The 19,729-nt window shown below is 41.3% G+C and overlaps 1 protein-coding gene across 8 annotated transcripts in view; it reads left to right on the top strand.

The window, feature by feature from the left end:
* The window catches only part of LOC148331454 (zinc finger SWIM domain-containing protein 8-like), a 259,367-nt gene that overhangs the window by 172,212 nt on the left and 67,426 nt on the right, over nt 1-19,729 (top strand). For all 8 annotated transcript variants that reach the window (XM_088304030.1, XM_088304028.1, XM_088304029.1 and 5 more), the window contains 2 exons: nt 3,793-3,968; nt 15,774-16,959. In XM_088304030.1, coding sequence (XP_088160156.1) covers nt 3,793-3,968; nt 15,774-16,959 — 1,362 coding nt within the window. The remainder of the gene's footprint in view (nt 1-3,792; nt 3,969-15,773; nt 16,960-19,729) is intronic.

Here is a 19,729-nt window from a genome sequence, read left to right as displayed (position 1 = left end):
TCTATTCCTCAAAAGACTCATCGTCCTTTTGTTTTACCCTTCCGCGCTTGGTTGTTCTGTCAACTAATCCTGCACCATAGGTGCCCAAAACATGTGGAGAATGTGTCGAGAAGCAAAACACACAACCAGTTGACAAAGCACTTCGTCTCTACCGCCAATCCAGCTACAAACGCCGAAATCCTCTTCTGCCATTTCCTTGCGGAGCACAACATCCCATTCGCGGCTGCGGACCACTTTAGTGAATTGGTGAAAGTTATGTTCCCGGATTCACAGACAGCTAAGGTAATTTTTTTTTATTATTAATATAAACACGTGTTTAACATATTTGCATGTATTGCACCATGGTAACTGTAACTTCCTTGAAAAATTCTGTTTCCTAATTAATTTTAACATTTACTGCTTATATAAATATAATGAATTTTGAGTTCTTGACAATTTTCTGTTTCATTGTAAAAATATTTATAATTGCAAACTCTGGTGCTAGATGCAGATTTACTTCAGAAAAAGAATAATTTACAACTGTGCTAATGTTAATAACATGGATGGAGGAAGGATGTTATTATTTATTTAAATATTATGGTCTGTATTTTTGCAGGAGTTTGCTTGTCGGAGGACCAAGGCAACGATGATTGTAAAGGAGAGCCTTGCACCCAGGTATACACACGATGTCATCGAGCACCGCAGAAACAACCCATTTACCCTCATGGCTGCCAGGATGGCCGAGTGGTCTAAGGCGCCGCGTTCCGGACCCAGTCTCCCCAGGAGGCCTGGGTTCGAATCTCGAATTTCCCCATTGTGGGACTAATAAAGGCATTATTATTATTATGATCGATGAAAGCAACAACCGCACCACACCACCAAAAAGTGACTCGTGTTGGCTCACTTCTTTGATGGGGACAACCCAAAGACCAGACTCCTTGATTTACCCGGGTTTGCATCAGGCACAGCAGCATCCATATTCACTGTTATTAATGAATTACTTCAATAAAAGGAAATTCCTTGGAAAAATGTTGTGGGGTTTGGCAGCGACAATTGCAACACCATGGTTGGAAAGAATAACTCTGTTCTGTCAAGGATAAAAGGAAAGAATGAGAGTGTGTTTATTATTGGCTGTATTTTTCATCTCGGAAATCTATGCATTAAAGCTGGAGTGAAGACATTAATAGTGAATATGGATGTCTTGCTGGTGGATATTTTTTATTTTTTCAAGAACAGCTCTAAAAGAATTGAGGATTTTAAAGAGTTTCACGACTTTACAAATACTGAGAAAGAAAAAATCCTCAAGCACTGTGCGACACGATGGTTGTCTCCGCATAGAGTTGTCACAATAACTATCTCCCAGTATGAAGCTCTCAAAAGCTACTTCTCAAGTCATGTGGATGTTGAAAGGGCAGGAAAAGTGAAATCAATACATAACAGGCTGCAAGATCCTTTCACTCACCTCACTCTCCGCTTCCTCGACTTCATCCTGCCAGAAATTGTTTTTTTTCAACGTCCTCTTCCAAACAGAGGAATGCATGATTAGGGATTTGCTGCCAGAAATGGAACGTCTGTTAAGGAAGCTGCTGGTAAAATTCGTCAAAATGGAGCATGTTAAATCTGCTGATACCTTGTTATCAGTAGATTTCACCAACAGAAGCCTGCAGCATGTGGACAGCAGACTTGCTGTTGGCTGGGACACAAGGGATGTTTCTAATGCCAGTGATGGGGTGGATGAAACCAAGCCAATTGTCACACCAGCCATGATGTCAAATTTCTTTAACTCTGTGAGGTCTTTCTACGAAGCTGTTGTTGCCAAAATGATGAGCAAATTTCCGTTTGGCAACATTGTGTTAATAGACTTGGTGGTGCTGGACGCAAGAAAGAGTGAGCAGGTGGACTATGACCACATTGTTAGGTTAGGGGACAGGTTTACCCCAGAGTTAGATCAGGAAGACTTAAAGGGTGAATGGGAAGATTATCAACTGATTCCTGATCATCTTTTCCCTGAGCCAAGTGAAGCAGTACATCCAGTCAAGCCAGCGACATTTTGGCCTCCATTGTTAAAAATCAAAACTGGATTTAGGAAAGATCGGTTTCCACTGATGAAAAAACTATTCTCTGTTCTTCTCTGCCTTCCTCACAGCAATGCTGATAGTGCGAGAGTGTTCAGCCATGTGAGGAAGATCCACACAGAATACAGACAGACAATGGGGACTGATACACTGACTTCTCTATTGCAGATGAAACTCAACTCTGATGTTCGTTGCTCAAAAGTGAAACCCTCCTTAGAGCAAATAAAGTCTGCAAAGTCATGTGTACAATAAACAGCACTTAAACCAATAAAGCAATGAACAGAGGTGCTTTTGTTGACTTAATTTAATGTATTTTGTAAATGAAATAAATGACTTTTTCATGCTTATTGTCGTTATTTATATTACACTGTCTGATTTGTCGCGAGTGCACATGCGTCGCGTGGTGTTTGTAAGGTTTTTGGTTGATTTATGTTGATCATTTATAAGGGCTCCTACTGGCCGAGGTATTTAAGTACGTATGGAACTCCGCCATCCTTTTTTTCCTACGGAATTTCTCGGACTCCGCCTTCCCTCATACACCTGCCATTGACTAGTATTCACAGGGTTTTTATTTCTTAACGCGCAGAACTCCAGTCACTCACTTCCCCCCTTGTTAAAAAAAAAAAAGAAAAATATCTCACCACTGTTGTCCTCCATCCATTGGATCGCCGTCAACCATCAGATCCCAGCTGGTGGGGTGAGGTCCAGTCCTGGAAAAGGATCTTAGGCTCTCTCTAGTGAGCCTGCCATGGCCATGGTCTTGATGGAGTTCACCACACCCGCTGGAATCCTCAGGTATCTTGGCATCCGGCTCAAAGGACCAAAAATAAAGTCAGGTTTCATCGCCTAAGCACTATCTTAACACAGACAATAAACAGGAAGACAAGAGTTTATCTTGAAGCCTGACTGGAAAACCCCCATGACTTTGTGTACATCCAAGAAGGATCGTAACTGTAGGTGCACCACGTTTTCACAAATTTTAGAAATGAAAGGCAAATTGAAAATGGGTCAGTAATTTGACAGCACATCTTGGTCAAGGGCAGGTTTCTTCTGGGTCTTTATTTGGATAGCGTTTTCACAACAGCTGCAGTTCTAACAAAACCCTTTGCAAAACATTTAAAATCACATTAAAACTTAAACTAAAAACTCCGGCAGTCACTGCTTTTGTTGTTTGTTGGAGGCAAAATGCAAATTGCTGGGCTGTTCACACCTGAGTTAGGATTTGAGTTAATACAGTTATTGGGCTGCCCTTTAGTCTTAAAAGGAAGAAAAGCCAAATGGCGTGCTACTGTACAAAGTTTGTGAGTTTTTGCAAAACTCAGTTTCAGTGGTTGTAGATATTCTCTCTCATTTGGTATAATTTGTTTCTTGGGTTACTGAATCGATCACAACAGGACTGCTCTGTTTGTCTTGGAAGACATTTTGCTTCTCATACCAGATGGCTTCATCAGTTTATGCATCAAAGCTTGGTTCGGACGGACTAGATCATGAATTGCAACTGGAATGTTCTCTTTGTCTTGAAAGACATTTTGCCTCTCATCCGAGAAGGCTTCATCTGTTCATTCAACTTGGCTTGGTTAGGCTGGTGTCTTCTAACTAATTTCAAAATTCACTGCTAAATCTTTGTGTATTCATCTGATTGGTATTTTCGCATTTCTTCAGAGGAACAAATCATTGTCTTTTTCGCAGTCTTGTTTCACTGCTCACTCTTGTCTGTGATGTTTGTGTTTATTTGCAGATCATCAGCTGGTGGTATAGTGTTCAAACGTCTACATCACACAGCAGCGCCAGTGGACACACTGGACGGGGCAATGGACAGTCGGATTTAGCAGCTCATGCCTGTGCCAGCATGTGCGATGAAATGGTGATACTATGGAAGCTAGCAGTGCTAGACCCCACTTTGAGTCCCTGCAGGTCAGATCCTCATTTTATTTGTTCAATGTAAATTTTATTCAATAAAAAAAAAACGAGAGAAAAGATCTGAAGCCCAATGTAGCGTAATGCCCAAGTATAAATTTAGGGACCATTGCTTTTCCTTTTAAAAAATCAATTAAATTGTACTTATGGCAAAAACAATATTGACTGCTAGCCTTCCCAGTTAACAAGCAGCTTTGACACTATAGTATATAACTTTCAATGTCAGTGAATGAGTTAGAGGGGCTTAGACGTGGGTACTAATGTATATATGTATGTATATATATATATATATATGTATATGTATACGAATATGTATATGTATATATATGTGTATATATACGTATATCTATCTATCTATCTATCCATATATATATATATATATATATATATATATGTATATATATATATATATATGTATCTAATAAGAAGTTTTGTGAGTTTTCATTCATATTTAGATCCTCAAAATAAGCATTCTTTTCTAGGCAAACTGTGCAAAGCCAGGTCCATAGCTTTTCACAGAAAATTACTGAGTTCTTATTGTGACATCCTGAAGGCCAAAACACTCATCCAAGCCAATATGCAGCCAGACCTTATTAACCTGCTCGGAGAAAACATTGTATTTGTTTTAACCAGTAGGTGGCGATACCATTACCATGAAAAATAACTTTGTAGATGTCTTCAGGCCATTATCAAACGTGAGGAATCTTCACCAGAAAGTATTTTGTAGTTAAAGTTAGAGGAGCTTTTTTTGTCAAAGCCTTGTCAATGTTTGAAGTAAATTCAAAATGGCCGACTTCCTGTTAAATTTATAGCATATGGCTCCAAGAAACTTTTTTGTAGGTCTTGGCCTTGTACATATTTCAAAAAGCTAGGTGAAACACGCATCCGGGCCGGCTTTTTTGAAGATTTCTAGGATTCAATAACGAGCCATCCTTAAAAAACCTGAACCACAAACTAATAAAGTATTGATTTTTTTGCCTGATCTAATGTGTGTGCAAAGTTTCTCGAGTTTTTATGCATATTTAGAACCTCAAAATATTAGTTTTTTTTATTGGCGAACGATGCGAAGCCACGCCCACAGCTTTTCACAAAAAATTACAAATTTTGTATTGTGACATCCTGAAGGCCCAAACACTCATCCGAGCAAATATGAGGTAGACCTTGTAATACATCAACAAAAAGAACTTGTATTTGCTTTTACCAGTAGGTGGCGCGACCACTACGATCAAAAATAAGTTGGTATAAGTCTTCAGGGCTGGAATATCCAAAAATGTAAAAAAATTCGAGAAGATAGGATCACCTGAGTCATGTTGCGGGAGCTTTTGTTGCCACGTAGAACAATCAGAATTTCCGGCACCGTAATGGCCAAGCACTTAGCTGAAAAGTCACAAAATTCGACATAGAGTTGTTCGGTCTGCTTTTCCAGAGCCGCCGGAAAAGCAATTTTAGGACTCTATAAACGCAGGCAGAGAGAAGTGGTGTTCTTAACAAAGGTATTTATTATTACAACAAAAAATCTTATTTACATTACAACTATATATATATATATATACAATCACACAAATAAAAAACAATAAATAAAAAGCAATAAAGAGCACTGGGAGGGAGAGCCGTTAACCGCTGCGTCTATGCGCGCCGCCATCTTTGATCTAAGCTGATTTTAGCTGGATGAACTGAGTGCGGCAGTGTGGGTGCCAATGGAAGAAAGTCTATTGAGTAGAATGGTGTGTGAGATGGAGACAAAGGCCGCACTCAGATCAAGGAGAATGAGAATGGAAAGTATTTTTATTTATCTATTGTTTAAATGTATACATGGACAGTGCATATTAATTCAACAGTTTTCTGTAAATATGACAGATTATAGCCAATAGCTAATTTATCGCTTGTCCATGTGGCAGGTTAGAGTAAACAAAAGAAAGCATCGCATTCTAGTTTAAAATACAGTACAGTTTCAAAGAACAAAAAGTACACAATAATGGAAAAATACACTGAATGCAACCAAGTATGGATATGAGTTGTAAAGTGCTGCAGTGCTAGCTTTCATACATGTTAAAGTGCCGTAGTGCACAAATGCTTGACTGTTTATATGCTACGTGCAAGAGTCAAGTAGTAAAATCTTATTGCACTTCAGTCATGTACACAGATGTTTGTGTACACACTAATAACATTATTCACCAACATAATTGTTTGTGTATATATATATATATATATATATATATATATATATATTTATATAATGTCACAAAACACTAAAAAACAAATTACAGCGTGACAAACAGTTCCAAAGGCATATTTACAAACCTAAATTACATACAGAGGGTTTCCTACTCTATAGTAATCGCATACACTTTAGAGGCTTGATTCTCAAGAATCCAGGTTTTTAGGTGTCTTCCAAAGGAAGTAAGAGTGGGTATGTCTTGTATGTCATTTGGTATCGTGTTCCAGGTGTGAGATGCTCTGTTCAAAAACGTTGACTGGCCAAAGGTGGTTTTTTGAATGGAACTATACAGTCACCTCTAGACCCTGCTCTGGTTGACCTGTTCATATTATTCTGCACATAATTATTTAGCGGAGGTGGAGCCAGACAGTTTTTTTTTCTACAAGGATACAATCAGAATATTTTAGTGTTTTCCCAGCTCAGGAGTTCATATTTCTTCAGAATTTCACAGTGGTACTATATGTGGCTTTTCATCCAAGATTTTCAAAGACTGTTCGTATACAATTTCAACAGGCTTGGCTTTGTGGATTTACATGCCATTGTCCAACTGGTTGAACATTAAGTGATATGTACCAATATAATGGCATTTAAGAAAAAAGTTTTTATGAATCAAGAGTTAAAATATACCTAATATATCTAAAGTTAGAGGGATTAAATTTCATGTGACGCAATCATTTTATTTTTTGTCTGTACTGTAACTGAGTCCAACATAATTCCTAAATATTTGAACTCCTTTACAACCTCGATTCTCATTCCTTCCACAAATACGTTAGGATTTGTATCAGCACATCAAATTGAAAAGAACATTTGATACATTAAGATGTATATGATAATGTTCTAGCCAGTTTAACACATCAGACATGGTGGCTGATAGATACTATGCAGCGTGATGTTTTGTGATTGCATGTACATAAATAACTGCATCGTCAGTGGACATCTGACAAGTAACATTAGATGGACAATGTTGTGGAAGGTCGTTTATGCGCGAGCTAAACAGCAGCGGTCCCTTGAGATGCACCAAATAAATTTTAACTCACTGTTTTCTGTTTTTAAGCTATGATTCTATCAATTTCATTGTGTCCGAGGAGAAATTAAAATATGACAATTTAGTCATTAAAATGATTCACAGTGTTAAATGCTTTACACAAGTCAAGAATCACTTCTTTTCTCAAAACACCTGCATCTAAGTGAACCAGAGCTAGATGCATGAGGAGATCAGAAGTTACTTTAAATAGAGCTGATTCAGTGCTGTACAGGAGAAGGAAATCGGACTGAAAAGGCTCATTAAGGTTTTTGCAAGTTAGATGAAAATGGAGTTGAGTTGTGACTACTTTTTCAAGGACTTTTGAAATGAATGGTAGGTTGGAAAAAGGGTGGAGGTTATTGTAGTTGTTGCGGTCTAAACCATTTTTTTTTTCAGAATTGGGGGCAGTTTTGAACAATGATGGTTCAGTGCCAGTGGAGAAAGAAGAATGAAGTATGGCAAAGATGAGCGGAAGTAGTCAAGGAACGTTTAGGGTTAGGATTGTTATTTGACTTGGGTTGTAGGAGGGGGATCGAGCAGGCAGGTGGAGGGCTTGCATTTGTGGATGAGTTGTGCGAGTTCTGAGGAATTGGGTAGTACAAAAGTAGAGACTGGCAGGTGGGTAGGGTTTCAGATTTGGGAGGAGAGAGTGCATTTGCGTGGTGGTGTCGGTGGATATTTTTTTTCAGTGAAAAACAGCATTATGGAGTTGCATGTGTCAGTTGAGTACATGTGAGGAGGTAGGGAGTTGGGTGGTTGGAAGATATTGCAAAGTGAAGAAAGTGTTTTCGTGTTGCCGGCCTTTGATGAAATAAGACCAGAGAAATAGGTTGTTTTGGTTGGAGCAATAGATTTTTTTCTACAGAGTGATGTGTTCCATGTGCATTTGTGGATAAAGAAACCAGTTTTCCTAAAAGAAGTTCCAATTGTCGACCTTTCGATTTCATTGCTCTAAGGTGCTGCATACCAGGGGGAAGTTGAGGAGGAGATGGTGCGTGTTTTCAGTGGGGCACGGGAGTTTAGGATGCTGATAAGTTCATCGTTATACTGGGCTGCAAGTGAATTGGGCTTGGAGGAATGTTCAGGGATGATGATTTTATCAATGTTAGAGCAGAGTATTCCAGTGTTGATGCGCTTAATGGATTTAATGGCAGACATGCAGAGCGCAACATTGAATGTTAAGAGGAAGTGATCAGTTGCATTGAGTTCATCAGAAAAACCATTTGAGGGAGTGAGGCCAGAACAGCAGATGAGATGAAGTGTATGGCCGTTGGAGTAATTTGAAAAATCAACAAATTTACCGATGCCAAAGCTGTCCAGGCATGATAAGAAGTCTTTGGTGTTGGCCAGATAATTGTTTTCCATGTTGATATTAAAGTCTCCTAGTAGAAGTGTATTTGGAGAAAGAGTGGAAAGCTGGATGAGAGCGTAAAAAGTCACCGTGTGATTTGGGCGGGTTTAGGCAACGGAAACAATGGTGGGGATGGCGACAGGTTGTAACAAAGCCGAACATTCCATTGAATTGAATATTGACACGGATGCTGGAAGTGTTTTCCATTTCTCGCGGTGGATTATTGAAACACCCCCACTACGGCTGTTGTCACAGGGACCAGAGCTGTAGAAGTCAAATTGAGATTCATTCAGTCAGATTCATTCAGGTGTGAGAAGTTGTTGGGCTACTGCCACGTTTCAGTCAAGGAGAGAAAATCCAATCTGCGGTCGGTGAGGAGATCCCGCTTGAGCTGGCCCTTGCTCGTGAGCTAGCCAATGTTAAGTTCGCCGAAACGGATCGCTGTGTTGGCGTGTCTGACACTAGCGTTAGCCGACTGGCTAAAACGCCCACAGTGGATGTATCGTCTACGGGGTCAACGACGATGTCCGGATGGAAGAGCCGCTGTGGTGGTAGCTCGCCCTCGGACAAGTGCCGGTCAATGCGGCGGAGTTCAGCGGCAGTGTGTTGAAGCAGTCCTGTCACAGGTTGATGACAAGGACAGGAACAAGCCGGGATGCGAGAAGCAGACTGGCTTGCGGGTCCACATAGCAGTTAGGTGTTATGTGCTACTGGAGGGATAGAAATCTTAACTCCCCTGCACATGTGCCTAAAAATCCCAAACCTCACATGTCTATAAAGGGTTGTGGCCCAAAGACATATATATGGATGTTAACTCTTTCCATCCACAAGACGTGCAAGTACGTCTTTTAAAGCATTGGCGCACTCTACACGAGACGTATAAGTACGCCTTTTTGTCTTTTTTACGTCATAGTGTGCAGAAGGGTCTGATGCAACTTCTGACTGAGAATCAGCCTTGTCTGCAACGTAACTCATGTAAAAATCGACCACCAGGGGGCAGAGGTATAAAAGATTCACTGTGATTCTACACCAGAGGTACAATTTGGGGGCGGGATGCTGGAGTAGAGTGTGGAGTAGTGTGGAGAGTAGCGTGGTTAGCAGCAGTAGCATTAGCTATGAAAACTTCCAAACAATTGATGATCGAGGAATGCTTTTTTGTAAAAAAAGCTTCCCAAAAGAATGATCAAGGCGATGGAGACGGTTTGGTTGAGAGGATGAAGCTTCGTCGTCGTCAAACCAAACAGCCGTCGAAAGAGGCTCAGCGTGCCTTGCGGCTAGCATCGCCGGCAACGTCAGATGATGAGGACGATGTCCTTGCTGGACCATCGCATGCCTCACGTAGTGCACATCGTCCGCTGATTTTCTCGCCGGAGTCGAGCGATGAAGACTACGGCGCAGGTGTCGCACATGGTCCCAACTGTCTCCTCTCAGTCGAGCGATGAAGACCGCCGCGGGGCTCCACGTGTCTCACGTGCGCGACTTCGCCTATGCAGCTCACAGATCCCTTCCAATACTGAAGACGAATTTGAACCTGATTTGGACCCCGACTTGTCCGACGAGTATGTGCCTTCGGACAACAGTGAAAGCTGCAGGGAATCCTCACCAGACCCCCCTGACGACGAGGTAAGTGCTCGAAAGTTCCCATTGAAAATGTGGTTACCCCTCATGCAAATATTGTACATATTATGCATCTTGCGGGCAAAATATGTAGCGTAAATGTGCAGTTATACACGAGAGTAACTAAGCAAGTCTGTTGCAAAAATACTGAATGGTGTGGTAATCATACATACTAAAATTCACAGATTGTGTATCCCGCAGCAAAAAAATTCCTCCTCGCATTGTTGGTGTAAAGAAAGGTAAATAAAAGTATGTCACTTCACACTCCAGCAATAAAATGCAGCAATAAAATATACCATATTTCCAATTGTTTATATTTCTGTAATTCACATGTCATGCATCAGGAAGCTGTGGTTGTCATTCAAGATGGCATCAAACTGGATGGCAACCAAAGAACATCCTCTTTACAGCAACCCCTGGGCCACTGAATGCTGCTGCACATCTGGAGTCTGAGGAGCCAGCTGACTTCCTGCAACTGTTTATAACAGATGAGCTTCTGCAACACCTCGCGGATGCCACGGATCGCTTCGCTGACAATTTCTTTCCACTAACCCCAGTGGTCTTGACCGCAAAAAGTTGCGATGGAGACCAACTACTGTTGCGGAACTAAAATTATTTTTCGGGCTCAGTTTCATCACAGGATTTGTGAAAAAAAAAAAAACCCTTGCGATGTACTGGTCTGTGCATCATTTACATACAAACTCTATTTTTGGTCAGACAATGGCAAGGAACCAATATCAAAACATTTTGAGGTTCCTCCATTTCAATACGGCGACATCATTTGACGCGTCCAATAGACTGTACAGGGTCAATCAGGTACTCACTTACCTGCTGGACAAATTCAAAACACTGTACCAACCGAACAAAGATATTTGTATAGATGAGGGGATGATGAAGTGGCGGGGGCGCCTTTCCTTTTGAGTTTACAACCCACAAAAACCTGTCAAGTATGGCATAAATTCATACATACTGTGTGACTGCGAAACAGGCTACTGTTTCAATTTGCATGGGCAATTTGCTGCCATACAAAGGGGAGGCTTGTACGGTTGCCAACATTGTGTCATTACTTCTTGACCGCCTCATGGATACACCCTCTATATGGACAATTTTTACAATTCGGTGGACATGTGCACAAAGCTTCTTGAGGCAAAGACTCATGTGTGTGGCACGCTTAGAAAAAATAGAGGAGAGCCACAAATCGTAAAGGAGGCCACAAAGAGCACACTGGGGCTAGGGGGAAGACTTGCCTGCCATAACGGAAATGTGTTGGTGATTGCATGGCAGAACAAGCGCATTGTGAAGATGGTGACCACCTGCCACAAGGATCAAATGCAGAGGGTTGACGTGTGGAAGAAAGGTGAAAGGAGAAAGATCAGCGTGATGAAGCCGGTGTGTTGTAGTTTACAACTCATGCATGAATGGGGTGGACAGATGGGACCAAAACACTCCATACTATCCCTTTATGCGGAGGACCCTGAACTGGCCAAAAGTTTGTTGCTTATTTATTTTAATTGAGCATGTTCAATGCTGGGGCGGCACGGTGACCGACTGGTCAGCACGATGGCCTCACATTGAGAGACAGCATCGGTCGTGGGTTCAATCCCGGCTCAGGCCATCCTGTGGGGAGTTTGCATGTTCTCCCGGTGCCTGCGTGGGTTTCCTACGGGTACTCCGGTTTCCTCCCACATTTCCAAAAACATGCATGGCAGGTTGATTGGACACTAAATTGCCCCTAGGTATGAGTGTGAGCGCGGATGGTTGTTAGTCTCTGTGTGTCCTGCAATTGGCTGGCAACCAGTTCAGGGTGTCCCCCGCCTACTGCCCGAAGATAGCTGGGATAGGCTCCAGCACCCCCCGCGACCCAAGAAGCGGTATAGATAATGGATGGATGGATGTTCATTGCTTATGTTATTTTTAAAGCCAAACGCCCAGACAAGGCACACTCCCTTCTAAAGTTTATGATGAATGTTGCGGACACATGGACAGCAAAGCCACGCATCATGGCGGGAGTGAATGTTGAGGGTGCTGTGGGTGAGGGAAAAAATACTCAAGCCCCTTTCAAAACAGATCCACCAATTCGGCTCGCACAGCCTTTGAACAAGCACAAGCTTGCATAATTGCCATGGACCAGCAAAGCCAGAACACAGAGGAAGTGTCGGGTCTGTTTGCGCAAAGGCAAGCGGAGTGGGACACAAATCTGGTGTGAAATATTTTGTGTGCCCTTGCATCAAGGCAACTGTTTAATTTTATATCACACAAAAAAAGTACGTGTGAATGCTGGAGTGGAATGGACATGCACACACACATGCGCGCGCACGCACTCACACACACACACGCACACTTGCACACTTACACATACACACACTGATATTTTTCATTTCTGTACTTTGTTCAACAGTTTAAAACAGTTCATTTCAACAGTTCAGTCGTTTTATGTTTTAAAAAAAATGGTTCGCTAGCACCCTCTAGAAGTCAAAGAAAAAGCAGACCCAGTTGTATGTTTCATCTAGAACTACGCAAATTTAGTAGTAGATGTAACAGGCCAATTCCTACAAAAAAGTCTCTTGAAGCTGTATGCTAAACTTTACAGGAAGTCCGCCGTTTTGAATGTACTTTTGAATGTTGGTGTTGCCTGGACTGCAAATTTATGTTTTAGAACTACTATATGACTGGAGCGAGGCTTTAAAATTTGCTTTGCCTAAATGGACAAGATGCTTAATAACTCCCCTGCACATACTCCTAAAAATCTAAAACGTCACTTGTATATAAGGAGTATTTGCCCAAAGACATCCTAATTTTAATATTCTACTATATGTATACCGCCACCTAGTGGCGACATTTTATTTTTATTTATTTATTTAAAAAAATGTTGTTTTTTTTTACATTTTAACGTATTGCACTGAGCCAATTAAACTAATCCACCTGGAAATTTGGCATAATCCACCTGAAAATGTGGCAGTATAGCCTCAAGATGTTGCTCTTATACTATACATGCTGGGAGTACAGATCTCCGATGACCTCTCTTGGACACACAACACCACAGCAGTGGTAAAGAAGAATCCACCAGCGTCTGCACTTCCTGCCATTTTGAATTGACTTCAAAGTTTGACGTAGCTTTGACAACAAAAGCTGCTCTAACTTTAACTACACAATAAATTCTCTCAAAAATGTCTCACATTTGATAATACATCTACGAAATTATTTTTCATCGTATTGGTAGCGCCACCTACTGGCTAAAGGAAGTAAATAGTTCATTCTTTTGTGTTTTCGTCCGAACAGGTTAACAAGATCGACCTAATATCTGTTAAATAGAGTTTTTAGGCATTCATGATTTTGAAATACAAAATTTGTGATTTTTCGGGAAAAGCTGTGAACGTTGCAAAGCAGTTTGCCATAAAGCAACACTGATTTTGACGGACTAAATAAGCGCAAAAATTAATGAAACTTTGCATTCATATCAGGCATGGCAAAGTCATTAAAGTTTTACTTGTTGACTGTGTGAATTTTAAAAGATGGATCGCGAGCACCCCAAGGAATTTTTAATAAAGCAGCCCCAGTTTTATGTTCTGTTTTCTTGAAAAATTTCGTAGTATATGTAACAAGCCAATTCCTCTTAAAAATGTCTTTTAGGGAGACTTCAAGCTGGACTCCGACATGGCGGCAGCATCAAGAGCGAGCTCTCCAACATTGAGATTACTCAAGCCCAATGGTCACATCGATTTGAGAAATTGATCATAAATATAAGCGTGTGATAGTAAGGACAATGATGAAAAATAAGCGAAGAAGTTGAGTGTCAAATAAAAACCCGGATTTCACCTTTGAGGCGAACAACAAGTCAGCTAAGCCAACAGGCCAGCCAGCAAAGCCAACAAGCGAGGCCGCCAAACTCGGAGGAGAGGTCGTCGGAGAACAGACTGAATCTACAGGTGCCGAAAAGGAAGCCGAGCGGAAAATGTGAGCAATCCAAGAGATAGAAGAAACTCAACAACATTTGGAGAATATGGCAAACATGGACACAATTCTGCAGGAAATACAAGACTTTCGCCGGGAGAACTCTTGACAGTTTGCAAGAAATAAGGACATTAAGAAGACAAACAACAGAATTTAAGATGTTTAGAGGCGGTTTGCGGAAGTGGAGGAGCACACCCAAAGTCTGGAGGATGCTGCGGTCTAGCTCGTGGAGCTGCAGAAGCAGATGGATACAAGAATGACGGATTTAGAGGGCCGTGAATGCAGTGGAGTGAAAGAAGGAGCAGAGGCCTAGTTCTATGAAAATATTGAAAGTATATGTGGCACACCAAGATCTACAAAAAAAGACTCCCACATCCCACCGCAATGGATAACTGCATCTTTGGGTGCATTGGGAATATGAAATCAGATATGGTGTGGCCCTCATCTCCAAAAGCTTCAGGAGGCTATTGATTTCCTGCAAATATATTCAATTCAATCTGCAAATTCTCACAAGGTCAATGGGTGCAAGTTTTGTTAAAATGTGCTTGGACCTGTTAATGTTTGTTGATGTTTTTTTTTTGTTTGTTTTTTCAGCACCTTTCAAATGGTCGCATATTCAATAAATGGCTTCAGTTCTTTGCAACCGCTAAAATGTCTTGGAACACTGATTTGTATTTATACATTGGAAAAGTGCATTTTATAAAAAACAACACTTTTATTTAGAAATATGATTGTTTTGCTTGTTTAAAAAAACATTACAATTCTCTTACAGTAGAAACATAATTTGCATAATAATTTGGAACCCGGTGTACTCTTTGCTGCAGAATTATGTATTGCAAATCAGATATGCAGCACCCTTTGATTCTCCGATACCACCTTATTAACCATAATCATCAACCTCTGTATTTTGTAAACATCACACTTTTGTACTTCACTTTGAATTGAATTAAGCTTGGACATTGCTTCTGCTCCTCACTCAGACTGTTCCATAGTTTTAAACCAGCAAGGTATCCAAAAACTTTACATGGTGGTATTCCTGCTTCATGTTTAAGTTTCCCCTTAATTTCCCCTTAAATTATAAGCCCCCTCACTGTCCTGAAATATCTTTTTAATATTTGATGATGGTTATTGACCTTTTACATTATTATTGCTGTTTGATGTGCAGCTGTGTCGTGAATTTTAATAATTTTGACTTCAGAACTATTGGATTAGTATGTTACAGGTAGCCAACCTTCCGAATGGTCCTCATTGCTCCTTTTTGAAGAATGTTTAATGACTGCAAAGATTTGTTTTTTATCGTTGATACTCCAAACCTCCGCACAATATTATAAGCATGGTAAGAGCAGTAAAAAGTGACTTATGAACCAGAACCTGCTTTTCTTTATTTATGATTGCTTTACTTCCAAATATTTTGAACTTCACGTGTGTAATGTGTGGTTTCCAGCTAAGTCTGTGATCTATTGTCACCCAAATTAATTTGTTTTCATGCACCCTATCAATATCAAAACCAACTGTGTATACTGTACTTAGTAAATAACATAACATTTGACTTACTGACATTTAAAGATAATTTGTTCACATCAAATCATAATTTCAATATATTCAATTATTGATTTTAACCTGTAATTTCATCTTTCCTAGGCGTCTGGAACTAGCAAGTCACCTGAAGCACTGGCACCTTAAAGTTATAGAGATAGTGAGGCGCGGACAACATCGCAAGTCCCTGGACAAGCTTTTCCAAGGCTTTAAACCTGCTGTGGAGTCATGTTACTTTAACTGGCAAATGGCCTACCCCCTGGAAGGTATCACATACTGTGATGCTGAAAAGAAGACAGCCAACCTCTACCTGTTGAGGGGAATGCAGCATCAGAGCGCAGTACGAGCGTCTGCAGGATCTATTGGGGTACCTCTTGAACCAGGAGGAGCAGATCGTAAAGCAAGAGGAAGTCGTCAGCAAGAGGTCGTCGTGAGGCCAAAAGAGATGATACAAAGCAAGAAGAAGGCTTTGTCAGTGAATGGAGGGGGAACTACGTTTTTTCCTCTGGGAGGGGGTCTCTCACTGTCTCTAGTAGATGAAGGAGGGAAGTGCTCCTACAAAGGACCAAGTAGTGCCTCTGGGGGTAAGTTAAAATTGACAAAGAGCTTTGGTAAGGGGGGAATTTTTGGAGGTTGTAAAAATGTCAATGCCAAACGGAGAACCAGCAGTGAGGATAGCTCTTTGGAGCCCGACCTTGCTGAACTCAGCCTTGATGATGGGTATAATCTGGCTTTGGGGGCTGAGGCAAGCAATACATTTGATTTTATTCCCCCACCACCAGAAATACTTAGCTCCCATGGACCACTGCTTCAAGAGTCATGCAATAATGCATGCAGCAGTCTTAAAAACACAATATTGGAGTATAAACATATTAACATAGCTGCAGATGGCTGTCATTCTACAAAGACTGTGCCACTCACTATTCCTTTCAAATCAGAGAATCAGCCAGAGGAGGACTCAGAACAGAACAACGATGTGAACTCGGTTAACAGTGAGGAACCATTAGCCAGTTCATGCAGTAATTCTGTTTCTACAAAGCCTCCTGAAGGCCTTGGGGAGGATACATGTGCTGGAAGAGCAGCAGATAATAGAGATCCTGGTGTGTGTGGAATTGCTCAACAAGAATCAGAAGCAGCAAATGGACTAGTTGTGTGTGAAGATGACTACAAGGCTTACTATCTGAGTCCTGCTTCAGAAGAGAGAGCAGCTGGACAGTTGGTTAACAACCACCAAGATGACCCAGACATCTTTGCAGGGATCAAACCATTAGAGCAGGAGGGCCGCATTGAGGTAAGTTGAGCTAAATTATTTCCAAGCATTTCAATGGCAGTTTTCTCTCCCTTGCTCCTGTGACTCTATGGCAAGGTTGCCCGTGGCCAAATTTCACTTGCCCCGGGCAATCGGGAAGCGGTTAACCGCGAACCCTGCTGTCTCTTTCATTGTTTTGATTAACTTATTTTATATGGTACCATTTGTCCTCTCAACTAAACCAGCACTTTGCGGATGATAAATACAATGCCTTTTTAAATTTATTTTAAACTGTTCTGACAACCTCTTGATAACATCATTTACGAAATGGAACCCATTATCACTTCTAATAACTCTCGGGATTCCAAATGTTGGTATTATATGTATACATAGTGCTTTAGCCACTGTTAGAGAATCAGATTTGGCTGTAGGATATATTTCAACCCATCTTGAGAATACATCAATAATTACCAAACAATATTCATATCCTCGTGATTTGGATAATTGAATAAAATCCATGTGTATTGTTGAAATGGATTTTCAGGTTCTGGAAACGAGCCTCTTTTTGGTCTTACATTCCCCTGTGGGTTATTCTTAATGCAAATTAAGCATTGTCTACAAAAATTCTTTGCATATTGTGTGAACCCAAAGGAATTAAATTGTCTGTTCACTTGATCAACCATACTCCCTGCTGACTCATGGCAAAGCCCATGTGGCACATTCGCCACCCACGAGAACAGAGACAGAGGCAGCCACGGCTTGCTATCTGGACCGCTATAGAGACCGCTAACATATGTGGCCCCTTTTCTTATCCATAATCACTTCTCTGCATCAGACACACCCCTATGCCTCTCCTTAAGAATATCTTGCAAGTCCTCATCAACTTCATCAGTTTTGACTTCAGCTTTGCAAACAATGGCATTTCCTGTAGCCGCAGCTTTTACTGCCTGATCGGCGAACCTATTTCCTACCACGACTGGATCATTTCTTTTGCGATGCGTTTCACATTTACAAATAGCCAGCAACGAAGGCAGCTGAATAGCGGCCAGGAGGTCAACAAGTAATGACTTATGCTTAACCTCCTTTCCTGTTGTGGTGATAAATCCGCGGAGCTGCCATTGCCTGCAAAACGTATGAGCAGAGCTGTATGCATACTGACTGTCTGTAAACACTGTCACGGGCCTGCCTTCATAGGGCGTGCTTGAGCAGACATATTTGATGCCAGTCTTTCTGTCGCAATTATATTATTGGCCGTTGTTTCCGCATAACCCACATGATTTATTCCATGCTCGTCTTTAAAAGCGGACCCATCGACGAATATGACATCCCCCTTTGACAGGGGTATATCGGTTATGACTGGTCTAGGCTTGTACATAACATCGGTTTCAGTTATACAATCATGCGGTGTGCCATCATGTGGTGTAGGCATAAGAGTTGCTGGATTCAATGTCGTACAATGTTCAATAGTTAAGTTAGGTTGTGATAGTAAAAGCGCTGACAAGTGTCTTGCTGGTGAAAGGAAAGACATTTTTGTCTCCAGCAACAAGGCTGAGACCGCATGTGGCACCTTTAGAGTTAACTGGGCAGCCGCCACCACTGCTTGAACACAGTACGGGGTTGCACGAGCATCAGGGTCTAAGTATTGTGAATAGTATGCTACTGGTTTGAGCCTAGTGCCATGCTGCTGCAACAGCACTGAGGTCACACAGTCGCGTTTAGCATCCACAGTTTGAACAAATGGTTTGGAGTAATCTGGTTGTGCCAATGCCGCCGTATCAGTTATTGCCAGTTTCAATTTATTAAAAGCAGTGTCAGTAGGTTTCGTCCAATTCAATTTTGCTGACATTGCCATGGGGTTGGTGTGTACCATGTTTTGTAATAGCTTTGCTAGGAGAGCATAGTTAGTCTATTACCCAAATCCGGCAGTAGTTGTATAATCCTAGAAAAGCCATTAACTGATTTTTAGTAGTAGGCTTCGGTGTTGCTACTATAGCTGCCTTTTGATCTTGACGAATTGTTCTTCCTTCTTGTGTGAGTGTGTGTCCCAAATATTTAACTTCCTTCTTCCACAATTGGAGCTTATTTTTAGACACTTTGTTTCCTGTCTCAGCCAGGTACTGTAACGGCGCAATTGTGTCTGTCTTGCACTGCCATTGTGTCGGGGATGCAATCAAAATATCATCCACATACACAATGATCTGGCTACCCTCTAGTGGCTCAAATTGGGATAGGCAATTTGTGATAGCTTCTGAAAAAATGGTGGGCGATTCCACGTATGGCTGTGGCAACCGGGTAAATGTCAATTTTACTCCTTTAAATGTAAATGCAAACCAAACTTCTGCTCCCTTTGATAGCAGAATACTGAAGAATGCATTACTCAAATCTATAACCGTGAAATACTGTGAATCCGATCTAAGTGCATTCAACAATGTGTGTGCGTTCAGCACATTTGGGGTCCGTTGTATAACTGCATTATTAACAGCCCGAAGATCTTGTATTAACCTCCATCCTTCTGAGGGTGGCGCCTTTTTTACTGGAAAAATAGGTGTATTGCATTCCAACTCGGGTGCCGGTATTAAAATCCCTGCTTCCTTTAATGCACCTATTATTGGTTCTTATCCTTCCTCAGCGTCGGGTTTCAGTGGGTATTGTTTAATTCGGGGTTTGTAGTTTGTTTTTCCCCGTATTCGGACTGGTGTGACATTTGACATGAGTCCTACGTCGGCTGGCCCTCTACTCCAGAAGGAGTCAGGCAGCACCACCAAGGCCCTTTCCTCAGTGTCAGTGAGCAAAATGCATCACACATCTAGAG

The sequence above is a fragment of the Idiotropiscis lumnitzeri genome, chromosome 9 (genome assembly GCF_059441095.1).
Source record: "Idiotropiscis lumnitzeri isolate Australia: NSW breed Sydney's pygmy pipehorse chromosome 9, RoL_Ilum_1.0, whole genome shotgun sequence".
Lineage (NCBI taxonomy): Eukaryota > Metazoa > Chordata > Actinopteri > Syngnathiformes > Syngnathidae > Idiotropiscis > Idiotropiscis lumnitzeri.
The sequence above is the reverse complement of the archived record's forward strand: the minus strand, read 5'-3'. Positions and strand labels throughout refer to the sequence as shown.